Consider the following 20126-nt stretch of genomic DNA (forward strand, 5'->3'; position numbering starts at 1 on the left):
CGGACTCGAGGGGTGTTCCTTCAATCTACACCACTATCATAGTCTTCCTCGTGTAAACTTGCAAAGTACTAAGGTGATTCATTCAAATCCACATATTTAAAGCCTCACCTTGACATTGCTGATGATGGACTGAGCGTCAGGAACAGGAGGCTGCAATGAATATTCCGCAAGAAGAGGCAGTAGAGATGATACAAAGGTGGTTCTCTCTTGTTGTGCTTCCTGATAGAACCAAAGTCATGGAGTTCATTAGAGTTCACATCAAGAAAGAAAATACAGTTCGCATCTTAATAGTTATTAGATTTTTTATCAAACTAGTTAATGGCAACAATACTGAACATTCTGAAAGACCAAAAGCCACATCAGAAATGGCACAGCAAAGGAACCTGTAATGCATATGTAAGACGAATATTTTCCTCAATTATGTCTTGTCTGTATGAGAGAGCTTTAGAAGCAGCATCAACAAGATCTTGTTGTTGTTGATCAAAGGCCTAATTGACGGACACCGAAAAGGAGGGGGGGAAATGTCCAACAGCAGAGCACCAATCAGAATGGAAACGATGGAAACGGTGAACATTGAAAGTTTAGGGAAGGCAATTGACATTAAAAAAATAAAATTTAAAAAATATTAAAAAAGGGCTTACCAAACGCATATACGCAATACGTTTTTCCAGAACATATTTTTCATTTCGTATTTGTGCTTCCTGTTACAATAAGAATTATCATCTTCTCCAAGTAAAAGGAATCCTAATTCCTAACAACAATAAATCAAACTCATCTAAGCAATGAGCTAAGATACGCACACGATTCATTTTACCTTAATTGAATATTCAGCAAGATGCTTGCGTAACTGCACAATTTCATCTTCATGTTCCTGGACTTTGACAACAAGGTCCTAAATATGAAACATAGGTCAGAGTGGCTCCTTGGAATATGTGAAAAAACAGAACCAAGAGATGTACCTGCTTCCAGAGGCTGTTGGGATTATTTGCTTCAGCCTTTGGCATTATGCCATGTCCAGACAACTTAATCCGTGGATCATATTCTACATCCATTGTAAACCTGAAAATTCATAAAATAGTTTTCATATTCTATATTAATTCAAACAAATAACACCATATAATTTCACCAGTAAGGATGAATGACATCCTTTTTAACTTACCTGCTAGCTGAGAAAGATGTCGTAGATGGTGAGGAGAACTGTGAGCAACCAGCATTATCAACTGAAGCCTGAACGCCGGGAAGAGCATTCACCATCCTGTCTGACTTCCTGTCCTCAAAGCGAGATTCTGCATCAACTCGCATGGAAACTTCATCTTTTTGCTCAACAACTTGATGGAGAACTAGCGGTCCGCGTGAATCAACAATAGAAATGTTATTCTTAAATCTCTGTCGTTCATTATCAACTGAATTATCTGATTGATGACCCCCATTAGATCCATGATGGTCATTCTCACTCCATTGGTTTGTGGAATGAAACCTTTGAGCCAAAGGCTCGTCAACCTTCTGCCACATTCAATGAAAAAAAGATATCATGTCAAAAGCAAATTATTAGATATAATTGAATAGTAACGACCTTACTTGAACAGGATCTATTCTATAGGTTGTACATCTATGTCCTTGAGTTTTAAAGAGAAGGAAAAAAGGGGATACAATTGAACAGTATATTGTCCGTGAACATATAACATAGAGCAAGCTCAATATCCCCAAAAGGGACATTCGTAACACCTAACTATCTAGTGAATGTATACATCAATAAAACGGTTACTCCTTTCCTATCAAAAAAAGAAACGATCAAGTCAATGTGTAAGAAGAAAATTTTCAAGTACCTGCAACACAGATAAAGATAACTTGGCAAGCTAATGAATTCCACATTATTTTTAGAAGAACCTAAGTTGCAAACCAGCAGCAATTGTAGTTGACAGCATAGAAATGTATGGGAGAGCTCAAACTAAATGCTAATTTGCTGATATTGAGATATATCAAGAAGTTGCAAGAATGGTAGCCAAGTACACGGAGGAGTTCAATAGATTGAGTGCAAAAAAGTTGAATCTAAAAACCAATTGATAGCTAGATATGTTAGTGGCTTGTGAAAAGATACTCAAAAGAAGGTAAAGAAACAATCTATTCGTTGTTTAAGTTTCTTTGGCCTAAGCCTATCGAGTGGAGGAACAAAAGAATGAGACACTGAAGAACACAAATCTTGGTAGCACGAAATCCCATTGGGAGCATGGGAGTGTTAGAGTTTAGGAGAAACAAAGGCATTACTCGGAGGATGCCTTTCTCTAAAAGTACACCATTTTCCTCAACATGTAAAATTAGAGAAGAACAAAACCCTAGGGCTAACAATTAGAAGGGAAACAAACCAACAAACGACCAACTAATTTTTGCAATTGGCCTACCACCGGGTAAGTGCCTTTGATGCAATCCGCAAAGCCATTTGTCAAATGAATGTTCTTGGAAAAGATCAATGGCATTTCTAGATGATAACAATGATGAACCGGTGAAACAAGAAGAAACATAGGAAGAAGTAGACTATTTGAAGCCTAATGACGGAGAAAAACTATTTCGTGTTACAATGATTCCTCTTAGGTCTTGCAAATCATGTACATCTCCAACAACATGCTCTTTTTCGAACCCAATGTACTACAACTGAAACCTTGTGCACAGTCTTCTGGTCAGATGATCACCCTAAAATTCATAAGAAAAATCCTAAATTAGGCAAATCTTGGCCGGCATCACTTGCTCTCTCCCTTCAAACAAGAACCCAATGTCCTATTATCGGAAAAGTATGTCTTCATCTCTTTAGTTTAATTATGTATTTAAATTTATGATCGTTCTGTGAACTATAAAAATCTGATTAAGGATGTATTTTTTATTTGGGATACGATGAGGGAGTTAAAGTTGTGTCAACCTAGTTGAGATGGCCTTATGCACCTGTTGATCCTCTATTCTCTTTGAATTCTATGATCTATATGTCTCGTATTTTGAGGCAATAGTCTCAAATTTTGTTTCTATTTAAAAAAAATGAAAACTTTGTGTTTAGGAAGCTAGTTCAATTTCTTAAACTCAAGGTCGATCCCCATCCATGAGTTGCATGAAGAAAGGTGGGGAAGTCAAGTTCATGAAATTCGTACTGTCCCAATGTCAATTGGCAATAATTACCAAGATAAATAGTGTGTGACATCTGGATATGGATGCTCATCACATATTACTAGGAAGTCCTTGGCAATACGATGTTCAAACCCTTACATAACAAGTGCAACGATACATATGAATTCTATTAGGTGGATGAAAATTTGTACGGATGCCTTTCGGTGCCTCACAAGAAAATATTGGAAAAGAAAGTATTAAAAAGTCTAGCCCTCTTTTTACTATCCTCGGCGGAAAGGAATTTAAACTTGCAGATGAATTGTGGGGTTATTTCCTACATCTGATATGCATTCACTTGACACTTCCTAAAATCCCATTTCCCAAGATGGATAAATTAGTCATAAATAATGGACCACATTTAGGGTAAGATAACCAAGGAAAGGCCTGTCTTTGTACCTTATCTTGCATGCTCAAAACTGATAAGCATGAAGAGTTTGGTATTTTCAAGTTTTTCCTTCACAAATAAACTTGGATGCAACTCCAATAGCTCAGTTTGGTTTTTTTTTAAGTGAATGTGGTCATCATCCATGCCTACTTGGAAAGGTAATGATTGGCCAAGTCCTTGTAGGTTGGAGGTTTAGAGGAAAGGCCAAGTGATGTAGCCTAAGGCATAAAAAGAGAGAAATCTCCAATACAAGAAGACAATCTCTCTATTTATAGAGAATTGGAAAGCAAACTAATCCTAATCCTAATTAATCAAGGAAACTAATCCTAATTCTGATCAATCATGAAAACTAATCTCAATCCTAATCAATTAAGGATTTGACCATAATACCCTAATTTACCCTAATCCTACCACATCACTAAGCTTTTATTGAATTGTGTGACTAGAGCTCTTATTTAGCTTAAACAAAGGGTTTCAAAGAAATTTTTGCATAATGCTCTTTCTTACCCTAATGCTTTTCTTTTGTAGCTTCTTAGGTAGGAGATTCCTCTATCCTAAACTTCTAGGCTGTTTTCTGGCCTTTTTTGTGTTCTTTACAACATCATATCTCAGTTCTTCTCCCCCCACCCCAAGTAAAATAAATACTCAAACAGCTTAAGTGTTTTGTGAAGCTGAAACTTAGTTGATCTGCAGGAGAAAAGGCCTGAACTCTCATACCACCAACAAGCACCTAGGTGAGGTAAACATTTTCCACCTTATGAGTGAGCAAGTTCATTCTTCCGGTTCCTTATCTAAAAGGTCTCTACGAAGACCAAACCCTCAAGGCTCTCATAAAAAAGAATTTTTAATAAGCTAAAAAAAATAATTAAAAAAAGCACAAGTATATACCCTCAAAATATTAGCCCCTTTTCATTTCATCAACGAAAAGTTTACTTCTTTTTTCTAAAAAAAATGAACCCTCAAAACATTTAATTCACACTAGAACCAAAATAAACACTTTTCATTCAAAATAAATGAATAAGAAAAGTTTACTTAATTTTTAAAATTTAAATATGTATATATATATATATATATATATATATATAAGAAAATTTTTACAAATAGAAAAATGTCAAACTATTTACAAAAATAGCAAAAAAAAAAACACTGGTAGACGCTGACAAACTTCTATCAGCGTCTATCACATAGTATTAATGATAGACTTCTATCAGTTTCTATCACCAATAGACACTGATAGACTTCTATCAGCCTCTATCAAAGAAGATCGAATTTTTCTATTTTGTATAAATAGTTTCACTTATTTTTCAATTTTTGAAAATTCCCCCATATATATATATACACACACACACATAAAAGAACCTACCCTAAACAGATGTTATCTATTTAACAAACTTTTTTTAGAAAAAGAATCTCTGATTTTATATTTCTGAATCGGTGACTGAACAAAATATACTTAAGAAGCAAGAATAAAAATCCATAACAAGTTCCAACTTTTTTCAAACTGACAGACATACATAGTGTATGCCATCTGAACTGAATGCAAGATGTGAAAATAATTAGAGTAATGTGCAAAAGTCGACCACGATCAATGTAAACTAAACTATTTCAGGGCATCAAGGAATGCTAAGATTTTGTGTAAATTCAACTTGTAGTACTTACATATTTCTCAAGTTCCTGAATCTTTTTCTGAAGTTCAGTCCTCAGTCGATTATTTTCCTCCACCTAAGAGTATTTAAATACACTCATATCAGCATATAACATTTAACTACTTAGAAACTTTCTATAACATACAGAGTCTTTTTATAGAAACTTTCTATTCAAATCATAGCCCAATATCCTCCTTAAAAAATGGGTGGGAGGGAAGAAACAACAAAAATTATCAAACAAGGAATAACGGTTATACTCAAGTAAAAGATCGAAGAAAAGGTGGTTTGTGAGTCCAGGATTGCGGGTCCGTATATCTCAACGTACAGAAGAAAAGGGTGAACAGATTTTGGATAAAGAAATAAACTCGAGTCCTGCAGCAAGTGTCTCTACATTCCTACAACATTCTCAATGAAGAAAATAATACTCAATTGACGGTATGCATTGTGCGAAAATAGAAAACGTGAAATAGGTTTTTAGCAAGAAAAAGTAAAGGAAGTAACAATGAAGTTGGCATCAAGCAATATTGAAGTGGGTATATACTAAACTTAGTTATGAAATCATCGGACGAATAGCATTAGGTCTGATGCTAAGAGACAGAAAATGAGAGGGAGGGATGAAAATTCGTTGCACCTGTTGCTTAATGGTAGCCTCAGCTGCTTCAACAGCTTTCAAAACCTGAAACAAGTTGCTATCATTGTTGTTACCGTGATTGTTGGATGAGTGGGAGTTAGATTGCTCTGCTGGAGTAGCACTGACGCCCAACTCAGAGAATTTTTCAGCCAATGATCTCCCGTCGAAACCATTTTCCATCTTCCACTTCTAGCTCAAATTCAGCTCAAACAACCAATATACGACTGATCCGAACCAGAATAGCTCCTGTGGTCTCAAATTGGCGTTAAATTCAGCAGCAGAATTGGGTCGTAGGTGTGACACCTCCTTCTTTCGGACATTTAAACAACTCAGAAACAGTAGTGTGAGAAAGGACGTATGAAAATGGAGTTAAAGTGAAACCAAAAGAAAACCCTAACCCAGTGGGGGCAGAAGAAAGATGATCTATATAACTTAAATCCCAATTCTCTATCTGTCCTGCAATGATTCACTAATGGGGGATGATGGGGTTTTGATGATTTCTTCGAATAAATAAAAGAGAAATGAAGATGACAGAGAAAGGACAGACTCGAACTCAACTCAGCTTGAACTTTAGCTCGAACAAAACCACTCTTTTGAGCCTGAATCAAACAAACAATCAATCAATCAATCGAATCCACAGTGTTGTTGTGGTGGATTCAAGTCGGCTCCTGCGCCTGTGCGCTTCAGTTCTCCGAAAGTCTGAGTGAGTGAATTACACGACGCCCGTCGCCATTGTTTATTATGTATTTCAGCTCCCTTCCTCATTTTACCTTTTCTCTCATTTTCTTTTCGCTCAGCTAACAACAATTTTAATTAATAATAAAATCACTCCACTTCCGCTTCAACCCCTCTTTTCTTTTCTTTCTTTCCCTATTTTCGAGAACAAGTGACTGTCTCTTTTTTCTTCTCTCTTTTTAATAAGATATTCAAAATATTATAAAATTGGAGACTGATAACAAAAATAAATAAATAATGATAACACTAATAATGAAGAGAACATTTAGAAAGCATGAAAGAGAAGAAGAAATTAAAACATGTCATTATTTACAACTATAATGAGTTGTTTGGGACTAAATTGAGATAGAATATTTAGAGTTTATATGTTTGTGGAGTTCATATACTTGTGTTTAGGGTGTAAAATTATTTGGTCTAAGTTTATATATCTGTGTTTTGGGTGTAAAATTGAGTTCATATGTATGGGTATCTGATGCAGTTTTTTTAACTCTAAATAATATGTCTTTATGATTACTCTTTTTGTTTTGAAACTCTTTTATTCAGTAATTCTACCCATCTTTGTGTTGAATAAAATGTGGATTGCAATTTTTTTCTTTTGATTTTTAAAACTTTTCCTTTTGTCTTTCTTTCTCTTCTTTCTTTTTTGGTCAATGAACAATAATTAGCTCATTACATTTCTTGTAGAAATATGGTTAAATAAAATGAGAAACTAAAGCGAAATCAAAACTTTTGATTCTAGCTAATTTTTCTCCATGAATTTGATTATCATCTTCTCCTTTTTCTTCTTCTTCCTATTGTTGCTCTATATTTTTACCATGTCATGAATTTTTTTAACTAAATCTCCCCCATCATAGTAACAGCCAATGGAATTTCACCACACTTCTTCAATAGTTTCACTTTCATTTCCTCTAAATTTGGAGGATCATCAGAGAACAAATCTCTATTTTTCACTAATTATTGCTGGAAAATGTTCTAGGAAAAAATGTTCATTTTATGGATTTTTTGTTATACATTACATATTTTTCAACTACATACATATTTTTTGTCTAAATATTATTAACACTCGTTTGATATGTAAATTCATTACGCATAAATATTGCACTTAATGTAGACAAAATAATATTTTTTATATAATCAACAACCCTACAACATACTTTAACAATCATCAGTCTTATCGAAAGTGGTTGTCGAAGTTGATTATCGAAGATGATTTTTGCTGGAGTTTGTAGTCGGAGCCTGGAGTTGGTCACATGAAGGTTTACTGGAGTTGGTTATCGAAGTTTGTCATCGAAGGTGGTTTTTTAATCCCATAGTTGGTCAGATGAAAGTGGTCGCCAAAGTTGATCATTGAAGATGGTTTTCGTTGGAGATTGTAGTCAGAGGTAACTGCCAATGCCTGAAATCAGTCGCATGAAAGTGGTATTAGAGTTGGTTGTCGGAGTTTATCATTGAAGGTGGTTGTCGAAGCCTCGAGTTGGTCGTTGGAGTTGCCCCCTCAAAGGTGATTTTAATTGGAGTTTGTAGTCGGAGGTAGTTGTCGAAGCCTACGAAGGTGGTTGTCAGAGTTGGTCGTCAGAGTTTGTTGTCGGAGTTAATTGGTCGTTAGAGTTGGTAGCACAAACGTGGTTGTCAAAGTTGGGTCACCAAAGGTGGTTGTCGAAGGCCATAATTGGTTGTCGGAGTTGGTCGCGCGAAGGTTGTCGGAGCTCGGAGTTCGTCGTTGGAGCTGTCATCGAAGGTGGTTGTCGAAGTCTGGATTTCGTCGCTAGAATTGTCATCAAGGGTGGTTGTCGAGGTCGGGAGTTGGTCGTCGGAGTTTTCATCGGAGGTGGTTGTAGAGCAAGGAGTTGGTTGCCAGAGTTATCATCAGAAATGGTTGTCGGAGACCATAATTAGTTCTCCAAATGTGATAGTGGCCAATTTGTGAAGCCATTGAAAATATGGGATGGGAAAAAGGGAAAGTTGGGGGGAGTTAGGGTGAGTTGAGGTGAATTGGTAAAATATATCAACTTAACTCCACTAACATTTAAAGTTGGTAGGCCAAACAATGAGTTTGTATATTATACCAACTCAACTCAACTCATGTTAGTGAGTCAAACACCTCCTAATATGTAGGAATAATCTCTACAATCTCTATTTAGGATAGTGGTTACAAGAAACAACATAAGTTAAAAATAAGCGCGGGTTTTTTTAGTACAACTGCGGCGTGAGGGTTCAAACCTCCAACTTCTAGGGAGGAAGGTTATGCCAATTACCATTGAGCTAAACTCGGCGTAAGGGTTCAAACCTACAACTTTTAGGGAGGAAGGTTATACTAATTACCATTGAGCTAAACTCACTTTAGTAAGATGGGGGAGTTATGATCGTCTAATTAAAATAATTGAGCTGAATATTCACAACACGTAATTTGAAAATTTAACATTTTGAAGAAGAAGAAGAAAAGTATTGGAACATTCGTTCCAGGGAGGAGTGGATGGGATGACAGAAGCACAAAGTGATTCCATTATAGAGCAGTGCACAGGAAAAAGAAGAACAAGATTATGGCATATTAACTAGATCTAGAGTGTGGGTTGATTTTTAAAATAAGATTGGTAGTGTGGCTACCGATTATTTTTCCTAACTATTTCATTCAAATTACCCAGATCCCATTGCTATTGACAAAGTTGGTGAAGGGATAATTTTAAAAATATCAGGTGATACAAAAAGGGAGCTTGAGAAGGAATTTACTAGGTTTGAGATCGAGAAAGCTCTGAAAAAATATGAACCCTGAAAAGTCTTAGGTTCTAACAAAGCCCATGCCCTATTTTATAAAAAATACTAGAATGTTGTGGGTGAGGACGTGGCCAAGTTTTGTCTGAAGTTCCTCAGCGAGGATGGGGATTTGAGCTTGGTCAACCACTCTTAGATTGTTTTAATTCGTAAAATTAATAGCCCACTATAATGGAAGAATTTAGACCAATTAGTATTTGTAAAGTCATCTACGAGATTATTATTAATGAAGGATTTGGAACCCGATGCGGAAGCGAGTGATCGCCTTTGTGTTAGTAAATTCATTTTTAGAAAGCAACTTAAAAACAGTGAAATGACATAACAAAAAGGATAAACGTCTAATTTATAAGCACCTTTCTAAATTAATTACATAGAGAAGAAAGGGAATAGTAGACACTTACCCTTGAAGAAATCATTCTTCATTGCTCCTCTACTAAAGTCACAAACAGAGATCTTTCTCATGAACATGGCAAGAACAAAGAACTTTTCTTGGACACCACCACCAAAGCTTTCCTTGGCTATTCTCAAACTAAAGATCAAGACAAAGTTATGGGTTTGTCTACTTAATTTTGGTGAGAAAATTGAGCTTTTCTTTATTGAGAGAGTTATTGGGAGAGGAAGAAGAATTTTTGCAGAGAGAAAAACTCCATCGTGTTTCGTGTATATTTTCAAAGCTTCCTCTGTTTTCTTGTATATGAGAGAATGAGGGGAGTTATTTTCATAACTCCCTAGGGAATTATTATACATTTAATCATATTAAAATAATATAATTAATTAATTTTTGTATTATATCTCATATAATATAACTTATAGTTTATGTTATATCATATATAACATAATCTAACTTTATATTCTCTCAATAACCTATAGTTTTAATATGAATCGTATTCATATTAATTTTAACCTGTAGTATTATATGAATGTATTATTAATATTTGAATTACATTCAAATAATTATCTCTCATTAAACTTTATATTATAATGTATCCATATACACATATCAATTGCATCTCATACAATTAATTCCCTTTAATTAATTTGAACAATTCGAATTAATCCAAAATTAATTTATTCTTATTTATCCTTTACCAAGTTAGTAATGGAACCTTATGGACATATATATTAGAAGCTTCGATGATACGAGATTCATCAATTGAACTCTTTAATTAAATTAATCAACATTCATTAACTGTCGGTCACTCCACTAAATACTGACAGTTGAACTCTTCACACTACAACTATAGTTATGTGTCCATGGATATAACCAATCAGTAGTAAATTGACCATTCACAAATTGTTCGTAACTATAGTAAGGTCAAACTACCGCTTAACCCTTGTAGTTACATCTGACTCTTTAAGTACCACTGATCTCTCTGATGAACAATTAGTTATAGTCCAACTATAAACTAGATCCCTATCTGGCCAGTGAGAGGGTAAGACACCTCATTATTCGAGACCCAGAATCAGTCTTTAAGGAAGCAATTAATCTACTTACCCCATGATCGAGAATGAGTGAATTTCGTCTTATGTAGCTGCGTTTCCAGCTCCCCACTTAGACAAATCTCCAAAATGGTAAGCATATTGAGTCAACGAATTTGGTCACTCTCACCCATACAGATTAAAGGATCGCCCTTGTAGGTAGGAGTTCACAACTCACCTAGGATTAAGATCAAATTACCTATGATCATCCTAGTGAAATTTAAGTCTCTTCAAGTAACAGTGTTGTAAAGAGAGACTAATCATCTGTGGTCTGGTTTTATACAAACTATTTATATAGGATACCCCCACTCACATATCTCTACATAAATTATCAGAATCTGATAATTTGTTACATTTTACAACAATTGTAACAATTACAAAGTGGTCATATCCATACCAAGATAAAGTACCCAGCCTTACCTTTATACTACAGACCATTCAGGTTATTACTTAAACATGATTCACTTGTATGTCAACTGTATACATGTTTGAGTTACAATAAATAACCTCATATCTTAGTTTATTGGATTTTGGATTAATGCATACTAAATGTCAAATAAAATAACACTTTATTTTATTAAATAAATAATTCATATACAAATAATTTACAAACTATGAAACCCATGAGATTTAGGGCATCAACCCCAAAATCTCCCACTTATCCCAAAGCTAGTGGGTTACAAAGTAAAAACAAAGTATAGTACACAAAACAATAAATTGGGGCATACACTATGCTCCCAGTAACATCTCCCACTTGCCCTAAACTAGATGATGCATGTCTCGTAGACCCAGATACTCCAAGTGACCCTCAAACACTTTAGCTGTGAGAACCTTTATAAATGGATTAGCAACATTGTGCTTCGAAGCGATCTTCACAATAATCATGTTCCTTCTATGCACAATATCCTGGATGAGATGATATTTACGCTCAATGTGTTCGCTTTCTTGTGGCCTCTCGGCTTCCTGAAATTAGACATAACACCACTATTATCACAATAAATGGTGATGGATTTTGACATGTTAGGAACAACTTCTAGGATCTGTCAAAAATTTCTTGAGCCATACAGCTTCTTTGGCAGCTTCACAGGCCTTTACATACTCTGCTTCCAGGGTAGAGTCAACAATGCAACCTTACTTTGTGCTTCTCCAGACCATAGCTCTTCTTTTTAAAATAATTTTCATAAATTAATTTAAAATGTTGAATTTTGAATTTCATAAATTTTAAAAAAATCAATTTAAATAATTAATTTCAAATAAAATTAATTTAAATAAATAATTAAATAATTTAATTGATTAATTGATTAATTTAATATCATATATTAAATTTAAAAAAAAAACATCTATCTTGAACATGAAACCCCATTCATGTATACAATATTTAAATCATATTTAAATATTTTCAACTATCCATTTCGTTTAATCATTAATACTTCCTTAAATCGAACTTCAACATTTCAAATTCTTTTAACATGTTGTTCCAAGGTTTAGTACGATATGAGCTAGCAAGGGGACCTAATGGACCTATAGATCACGAGCTCCAACCATTTGAGATTAATCTGCTAAAATCATTAACCCAATTAATTAACATTGGTTAACTACCGGAACATTCCACTAAAGCCTGTTAGCTGCATTCTCTTCACTATAGATATAGTTATGTCCACTTGATTTCGTTAGGTTGATGCCCTAAAGTCTCGTGTTCTGTAGTTTGTAAACAGTATGTAGGAACACTTGTGTTGTAAATATATGATATTTACTTCACATCTTTTTTTTTTTTTTTTTTGCTTGGTTGCTTGTTTTATTTGCTTTACCTCAAACCAATAAACACAAAATCCCTGGTTATTTGTATGTGACTCAAGCATGTATGTGGTGACATGCAAGTGGATCATGTCTTGAGTGATAACTAAAATGGTCTGTAGTATATAGATATAGGAGGGAAACCTTATCCTGGTAACACTACAGATGCAGCCCGCTTTGTGGAATGATCACAAGTGTTGTGACTTGTCACAGATGGTCTGATCCTAATCATTCGTGTTAGGGACATGCGAGCGGGGGCGTCTTATACAAAGAGTTTGTATAAGACCTGACCACGAAGTGTTAACGTTTCGTTATATAACACCGTTCATGATAGAGACTTCACTTCACTAGGATGACCATAGGTAACATGTACTCAATCTTGAGTGAGTTGGGAACTCCTACCATTGAGGGCGATCCTTTGATTTGTATCGGTGCGAGTGGCCAGTTTGCCGATTCAAACCTATCATTTTGGGGATTCGTCTGATTTGGGAGTTGCGAACTCAGCTACACAAGATGAAATTCACTTTTTCCCTGAGGTAGGGGTAAGCAGATAAATAACTCCCTTAAGGGCTGATTCTGGGGCTTGAACGATGTGGTGCCACACACCTTCTCTTGGCCTGAGAGGTGTTCACACATAGTGGACTATGTTATATTATTCATTAGAGGAATCAGTGGTACTTAAGGAGTGAGATGTAATTATAGGGGCAAAACGGTAAATTGGCCCAGCTGTACTTACGAGCATCTGTAAAGGGTCATCGTACTCATGATTGGTTATATCTGATAGACACAGAAATATATATGTGGTAAAAAGAGTTCGGCTGTTGGTCTTTATTGGAATTACTGACAGTTAACGATGGTAGATCTCGTGGCTAAAGAGTTTACCAGCTACTCACGTACTGTTGGAGCTTCAAGCCACAAGTCCATTAGGTCACCTGGGTAGCTTGGATAAAGTCGAGAACTAGTGTTTGGGTTAATTTGAAATGTTCAAATTGACAAAGGAAGTTCGATTATATATGATATAATTGAATTGGTTAATTATATATGATATAATTGGCTAAATGTATGAGATACATTATTATGGAGGAAATTAGATATAAATATGATTTATATCAAGTAGAGGAGGAAATACTATAGTAGATATGTGATATCAAACTATAGGATAAAAATATAATATGATTATATTTATTAATTAATCTGGTTAATTATATGATAATTAAGCCAATTTTTCACGTTCGGACGTGGGTTAGTGGGGAGCGTCGGTTAATGTAACCAATGAATTAAAATGAAAAAAGTTTTCATTTTGATCGTCCATCGTCAGATCGCACGAAGAGAATTCGGAAGCGCGCATTGGTGAAAGTAAACGATTATTCGAAAGATTACATGATAGCTCTTCTCCGCCTAAACGATTGTCCACCTCGCACTAAACGATCACACACTATCGCCTACACGATCGGATAGCTTATCTAAACGATTGTATAGTGTGCCGATTTTACTAAACGATCGTGTACCTTTTCTTAAATGATCGTTCAGTAAATCCTACACGATCGTGTAGCTCCTCCTAAACGATAAGCATTTCTGCTATACGATAACGTTTTCTTCTCTCCCACTTGCTTATCGCCTACACGATTCATGTTCCTCCTTCCTCTACCAAATTCACCAAAGCCTACCCTTTGGGTTTTCACTTCGAGAATACCCGGTGCTCTTTAGTAGTGGTGTCGTCCCCGCGGCATTCGTGTTCGTGCGGTTGTTCGTGCTGCTTTTATTGATGCTGTTGTTGGGTGTTGGTAGATCACTTGGAGGTTCCGCTGTGTTGGAGTTCCGAAGATTGAAGATTGAAGATTGTCTTCAACTAGTATGGAATTCTATCCTTTTGTTAATTTGCTGTTCGTAGCATGCCATTAATTAAGATTTGTTTGCATAATTGTATGTTTTGAATGTATATATTGTTATATTTCGGTCATTGTAAGATTGGAGCGATCCGAACACACTCATGGAACTCTTAGATAGGAAATCCTTCAATTGGTATCAGAGACAGGTTTTGATACTCCGATTTCATCTATTGCAACGAAATAAGATTTACATTCATGGTGGGTGCATTTTTACACTGATTTAATGGTTAAATTTTGTTGTGGATGTGCGATTAATGGATGTTTTCGGGATGATAAGCCTCGGTTTGATTTAAATCCTTTTACATTTGCAATTGTTTATAAATGCCTCAGTATTTTGGGCATTAATAATCGTTATCGAGTATGTATTCAAAGTTTGCTTGAAGTTTTGAGTCGTTCGTCGAAGTTATAGGCAAGCATTGCAGCTCTTCGAGGAAGGAGGCAATCTAGGGTTGAACGCATCATGCATAAGATGTTCTACGCGATCATCGTTGATTGCATTGTAAAGATGAAGGTGTACGTAATCGCTGTTGAACACATCGGTTAAACAATAAGGTATACGATCAAGAGTTGATCGTATCGCGTTTAACGATCGGGTACGCGATCGCTGAGTATTATGTCGTGTAGACGATGAGATACTCGCGGATCGCTTAACGCGCGGGTGTGTTAGACGATTGTTTAGGTCAGCAAGCTTCATCGCTTAAGTGACTGACTAAACGATCGCTTAGTATCGCAAGATAAATCGTTTACCTGGTTGCACGCATCATGTAGATGATGAGATGCTCGTGTATCATTTAAAGCGTGCATGTCAGACAATCGTTTAGGTTAGCAAGCTTCATCACTTAGTAACTCAAGGTACCTATCGTCGCTCTACACGATCGTATAGACGATCAAGCTTCGCAGCCTCGTGGTCGTCTACACGATCGTTTACTTATATTCCTATCATCTAGTGCGTGCTGAACGATTGTCTACCTACTAGAGTTTGATACACGATGAAGACCTCCTGGCGGTTCAACACCCGGTTCGCCTGTGAACCGATTTACTCGATGAAAATGTAATAGATAGAGTTTTTTCATTCCGATTTTTTGTGAAGGCTCATCCCGATCCATTATTCCTTTATTTATTACATGCAATGTATGTTTTTATATGTCATATGGTATGCACATATAGTAAATCCCACCTTAGGTTATGCAATAGTCATACATCATCTCTTTATTGTAATTATTATAATTTAGAGAAGCTTGATTTAATTATGTAAGAGCATGCTCATGCATCATATAATATAAGAGTTATATTTATGCATGCATAAAAAGCATTGACATGCATCATCTTTATATTATAAATGTTATAGTATAAGGGTGAATGATAGCATGTTTGCTTGGTTGTTACGTGTTATATAAAAGTTATATATAGTAATGACCGGACATTGCATGAAGCATGACACATAGGTTTATTTTATAAATGTTATAAACGCCTCGTTGTGCGCAATGGTTTTAGTTGTTTCTTTTTAAAAGTTAAAGAGAAATTAGAACTAAAAGAAATAAGAAAGACATGCATGCTCACTTAGGTTTAATTCTTGGTTTTAAAGTGTTTAAAACTTGGATCACATTGACCTAAGATCACGGTTCTAATACGATTAGCAACTCTAAGGCTTTAATCTTTTAATCAGTTTAATAGGATTAAATTGGCTAATAAAAGGTTAAAGTGTAGCAAATCTATCTATAAAGGACTTTTTGTCTAAGGCGGGTTCTATCTAGGCTGGGGTATTTAGTTGACGAAAATGTAACACCCCTACCTGGGAACTTACCTAGAAAGGTGAATAAGATAGATTTGATGCATGCATGCATGCAAGTTAAGGACAGTCCATTAAAGTGTTTAAATGTGACTACTTGAACTTGTTCATATTTCATAGACAAACGTTGTTTATGAGCAGATTTTAAAAAGACGACTTAGACTAAAATCAGTAGTCGGATTGTCTAGGTTAATGAATCCCTAGGTAGAACATTTAGTGGGAGGTACTTGGGGTATAATATGCTTCACTTAAACCTTTCAGTTTCTTCTAAATAGTCCACACCGTGAGATCTATCCTCGGCCTCGCGGCACCTTTGGCATGTCCCCCCAACGGATGGTGTTTGAATAGGTCAATATCAAGGTAGATGGAGAGAGTGTTGATAGTAAGTGGGAGCGGGAAGTGCGACAACATATCCCTTGGTCTCCCTCATTAGGTTGAATAAAGTTACTGCACATTGCCTCGAGGCACCCTAGGAGTATTCCCCTAAAGGATGGCAGTTTTGCACGTGTCATTACTGTAAGAGGATAAGGTAACATAGTCTCTTGTCCTAATCTGCTTCTTCCCTACGGTGGGCTCATTAGGGCGGGACTCTGGCACCGAAAGCGAAGGGTTACACTTACGTGGAATAGTTAAAGGTTAACAATTCTGGACCGAAAAATGGTGGCTGTTAGGTTCAATTCCAAGAGTTAGATCTGCCTAATGGTTGAGAATGTCTCATCCCAACGAAGGGACAACTGATCACCCCTCCGGTGACATTTGTCCGATGTCACTAAGGCATCATTGCAAAATAGAAATCTATAACTTAGGGTACTTGAAACTGTTTTGTAAAAATGATTGGTTTAAAAGTGATTTAGCATAATCTAATAAAGTTTTGTTCGTATTTTCAGCAACATTTTCAAAATGGCAATAGCTACATTAACATTGCTAAGCGCTGAAAAACTTACTGGCGATAATTTCACAACATGGAAACACATGATCATTGAGGATCTCATGTTCGTTCTCACGATAGGCTTGCCCTCCTATTCCAGCTCCGAATGCCACTCGAAATGTTTGGGAGGCATACGAGCGATGGACAAGGGCGAATGAGAAGGCCCAAGCCTACATCTTGGCAAGTCTTTCTGAAGTTTTGGCCAAGAAACATAAGCCTATGGTCTCAGCGCGTGAGATCATGGAGTCCCTGCGGGTAATGTTTGGACAACCGTCTGAACAACTTATGCACGAGGCTCTTAAATACATATTCAACTAAAAAATGGAAGAAGGCACCTCTGTTTGTGAACATGTGCTTAACACGATGATCCACTTTAATGTGGTGGAGTTGAATGGGACTACCATCGATGAGGGCAGCCAATTTAGCATAAACTTGCATTCTTTGCCGAAGAGCTTCCTACACTTTGTTAGCAATGTGATTATTAACAAAGTGAAATATAACCTTACAACTCTCCTTAACGAGTTGCAGACCTACAAATCTTTACTGAAAAGTAAGGTAAAAGTAAGGAGAGGTAGAAGGGTGAGGCAAATGTTGCTTCATCCTCTAGGATGTTCCATAGAGGTTCGACCTCAGGAACAAAGTTTGCACCTTCTGCTTCTAACTCTGCAAAAGGGAAGAAGAAGAAAGGTGGTAAGGGAAAAGGGAAGGAACCTACTAACCCACCGCCTGTCGCCCCAAAGAGGTGTCCACAAGTTGCTAAGAGAAAGTGTTTCCACTGCAACCAAGATGGACACAAGAGGAACTGTCCTCGATATCTGAAAGAGAAGAAAGCAGCCAAGGCTAAGGCCAGGGCGGATAAAGGTAAATGTGATTTACTTGTGTTTGAAACTTGTTTAGTGGAGAATGATTATTCTGCCTGGATAATCGATTCAGGCATCACTAATCATGTTTATTCTTCTTTTAGGGGATTAGATCTTGGCAACAGTTGAGGCTGGTGAGATGACGATGCAAGTAGGCACCGGGCACATCATCTCAATTGTGGCAGTGAGAGGACTCCAGTTAGCTTTACAGAATAGGTTTCTTGTTTTACATAATGTATATATAGTTCCTGAACTAAAGAGAAACCTTATTTCTGTAAAATGTTTATTGCAATGTAAATATACTATCTCTTTTAATGTGGATAAAGCATTTATTCATAAAGATGGTGTTTTTATTTGCACAAAAAATCTGGATTCGAATTTATATGTGCTAAGGTCGTTAGCCATTAATTCCTTTCATAATACTGAATTGTTCGGAACTACCGTAACTCAATTAAAATGTCAACGTATTTCTCCAAAAGAAAATGTCCAACTTTGGTATCTTCGTTTAGGGCACATTAATCTCAATAGGATTGAGAGATTGGTGAAGAATGGACTTCTAAGTGAGTTAGAAATTTTTTTTTTTACCGATGTGCAAATCTTGCCTTGAGGGTAAGATGACTAAACGACCTTTTACTGGAAAAGGTTATAAAGCCAAAGAGCCTCTTGAGTTAGTACATTTTGACCTTTGTGGTTCTTTGAATGTGCCAGCCCAAGGAGGCTATGAGTATTTTATCAGTTTTACTAATGATTACTCCATGTACGAGTATGTTTATCTTATGCAACAGAAGTCTGAATCATTTGAAAAGTTCAAAGAGTTCAACGCTGAAGTTGAAAACTCATTAGATAGACGGATTAAAACACTTCGATCGGATCGAGGTGGAGAGTTTTTAGACTCGGCATTTCAGGACTATTTGATAGAACATGGAATCGATTCCCAACTCTCAGCGCTGGGTACACCTCAGCAGAATGGTGTAGCGGAGAGGAGAAATAGGACCTTGTTAGACATGGTTCGCTCAATGATGAGTTACACTTTCTTACCGTACTTGTTTTGGGGTTTCGTAGTGGAGACCGCAGTGTACATACTCAACTGTGTTCCCTCCAAGAGTGTTGCAAAGACACCTCTAGAGTTGTGGAATGGGCATAAAGCTAGTTTACGTCACTTTTGCATTTGGGATTGCCCTGCATATGTGCTTGAGGCTAATCCCAAGAAGTTTGAACCACGGTCGAGGTCATGCCTCTTTGTAGGCTACCCCAAAAGTACACAAGAGTGTTATTTTTATGATCCGACGGAAAATAGGGTGTTTGTTTCAGCAAACGCTACTTTTCTGGAGGATGATCATATAAGGGAGCACAGTCCACTAAGCAAAGTCCTGTTACGTAAGTTTTCCAATGAAACTACTGAAACTTTAACAAGAGTTGTTGAAGAGCTTGCTACATCAATAAGAGTTATTGATGGGAGTTCATCGGATAGGTCGACTCCACCTCAAGAGTTGAGGGAACCTCGACGTAGTGGGAGGGTTGCGAATCCCACCCGTTCGCTATCTGGGTTTCATGGAAATCCTTGCTATGGTAGCAGATGGCGATGTTGAGGATCCGTTGTCTTATAAAAAGGCAATGGAGGATGTTGACCAGGATGGCGATGTTGATGAACCTTGTGTCTACAAGAAGATCATCCACACTTTAGTAGTTTTCTTAGTGTTGTACGTAGACGTTATCCTACTCATTGGGAATGATGTAGGTCTACTGACTGCAGTTAAGAACTGGCTAGCGACCCAATTCCAAATGAAAGATTTGGAAGAGGCTCAGTTTGTTATAGGTATACAAATCTTTCGAGATCGTAAGAACAAAGTGCTAGTATTGTCTCAGGCATCGTACATTAACAAGTTGTTGCTCAAGTACTCGATGCAGGACTCCAGAAGGGGCCTACTTCCGTTCAGGCATGGAGTCACTTTGTCTAAGGAAATGTGTCCTAAGACGCCTCAAGAGGTTGAGGAGATGAGACGGATCAGTTGTCACATCCCCTCCCAGATTATCCTTCTTAATCCAGAAGTGAATGTGACGACAGTAGTTA

At 36.6% G+C, this 20126-nt stretch overlaps 1 protein-coding gene across 3 annotated transcripts in view; it reads right to left on the reverse strand.

The window, feature by feature from the left end:
• LOC120087880 (uncharacterized) overlaps nt 1–6696 on the reverse strand; it is a 33834-nt gene extending 27138 nt beyond the window's left edge. For 2 of the 3 annotated variants that reach the window (XM_039044882.2, XM_039044880.2), the window contains exons 1-8: nt 5813–6696; nt 5195–5257; nt 1160–1503; nt 960–1059; nt 815–892; nt 642–701; nt 384–488; nt 109–219 (exon numbers count right to left, since the gene is read on the reverse strand). In XM_039044882.2, the coding sequence (XP_038900810.1) occupies nt 109–219; nt 384–488; nt 642–701; nt 815–892; nt 960–1059; nt 1160–1503; nt 5195–5257; nt 5813–5992 (1041 nt within the window). In that variant the 5' untranslated portion in view covers nt 5993–6696. The remainder of the gene's footprint in view (nt 1–108; nt 220–383; nt 489–641; nt 702–814; nt 893–959; nt 1060–1159; nt 1504–5194; nt 5258–5812) is intronic. The other variant, XM_039044881.2, reaches the window with a different exon arrangement.
• Nucleotides 6697–20126: the final 13430 nt, after the last annotated feature.

The sequence above is a fragment of the Benincasa hispida genome, chromosome 10, assembly GCF_027475165.1.
Source record: "Benincasa hispida cultivar pf3 chromosome 10, pf3_genome.v1.1, whole genome shotgun sequence".
Taxonomy (NCBI): Eukaryota; Viridiplantae; Streptophyta; class Magnoliopsida; order Cucurbitales; family Cucurbitaceae; genus Benincasa; species Benincasa hispida.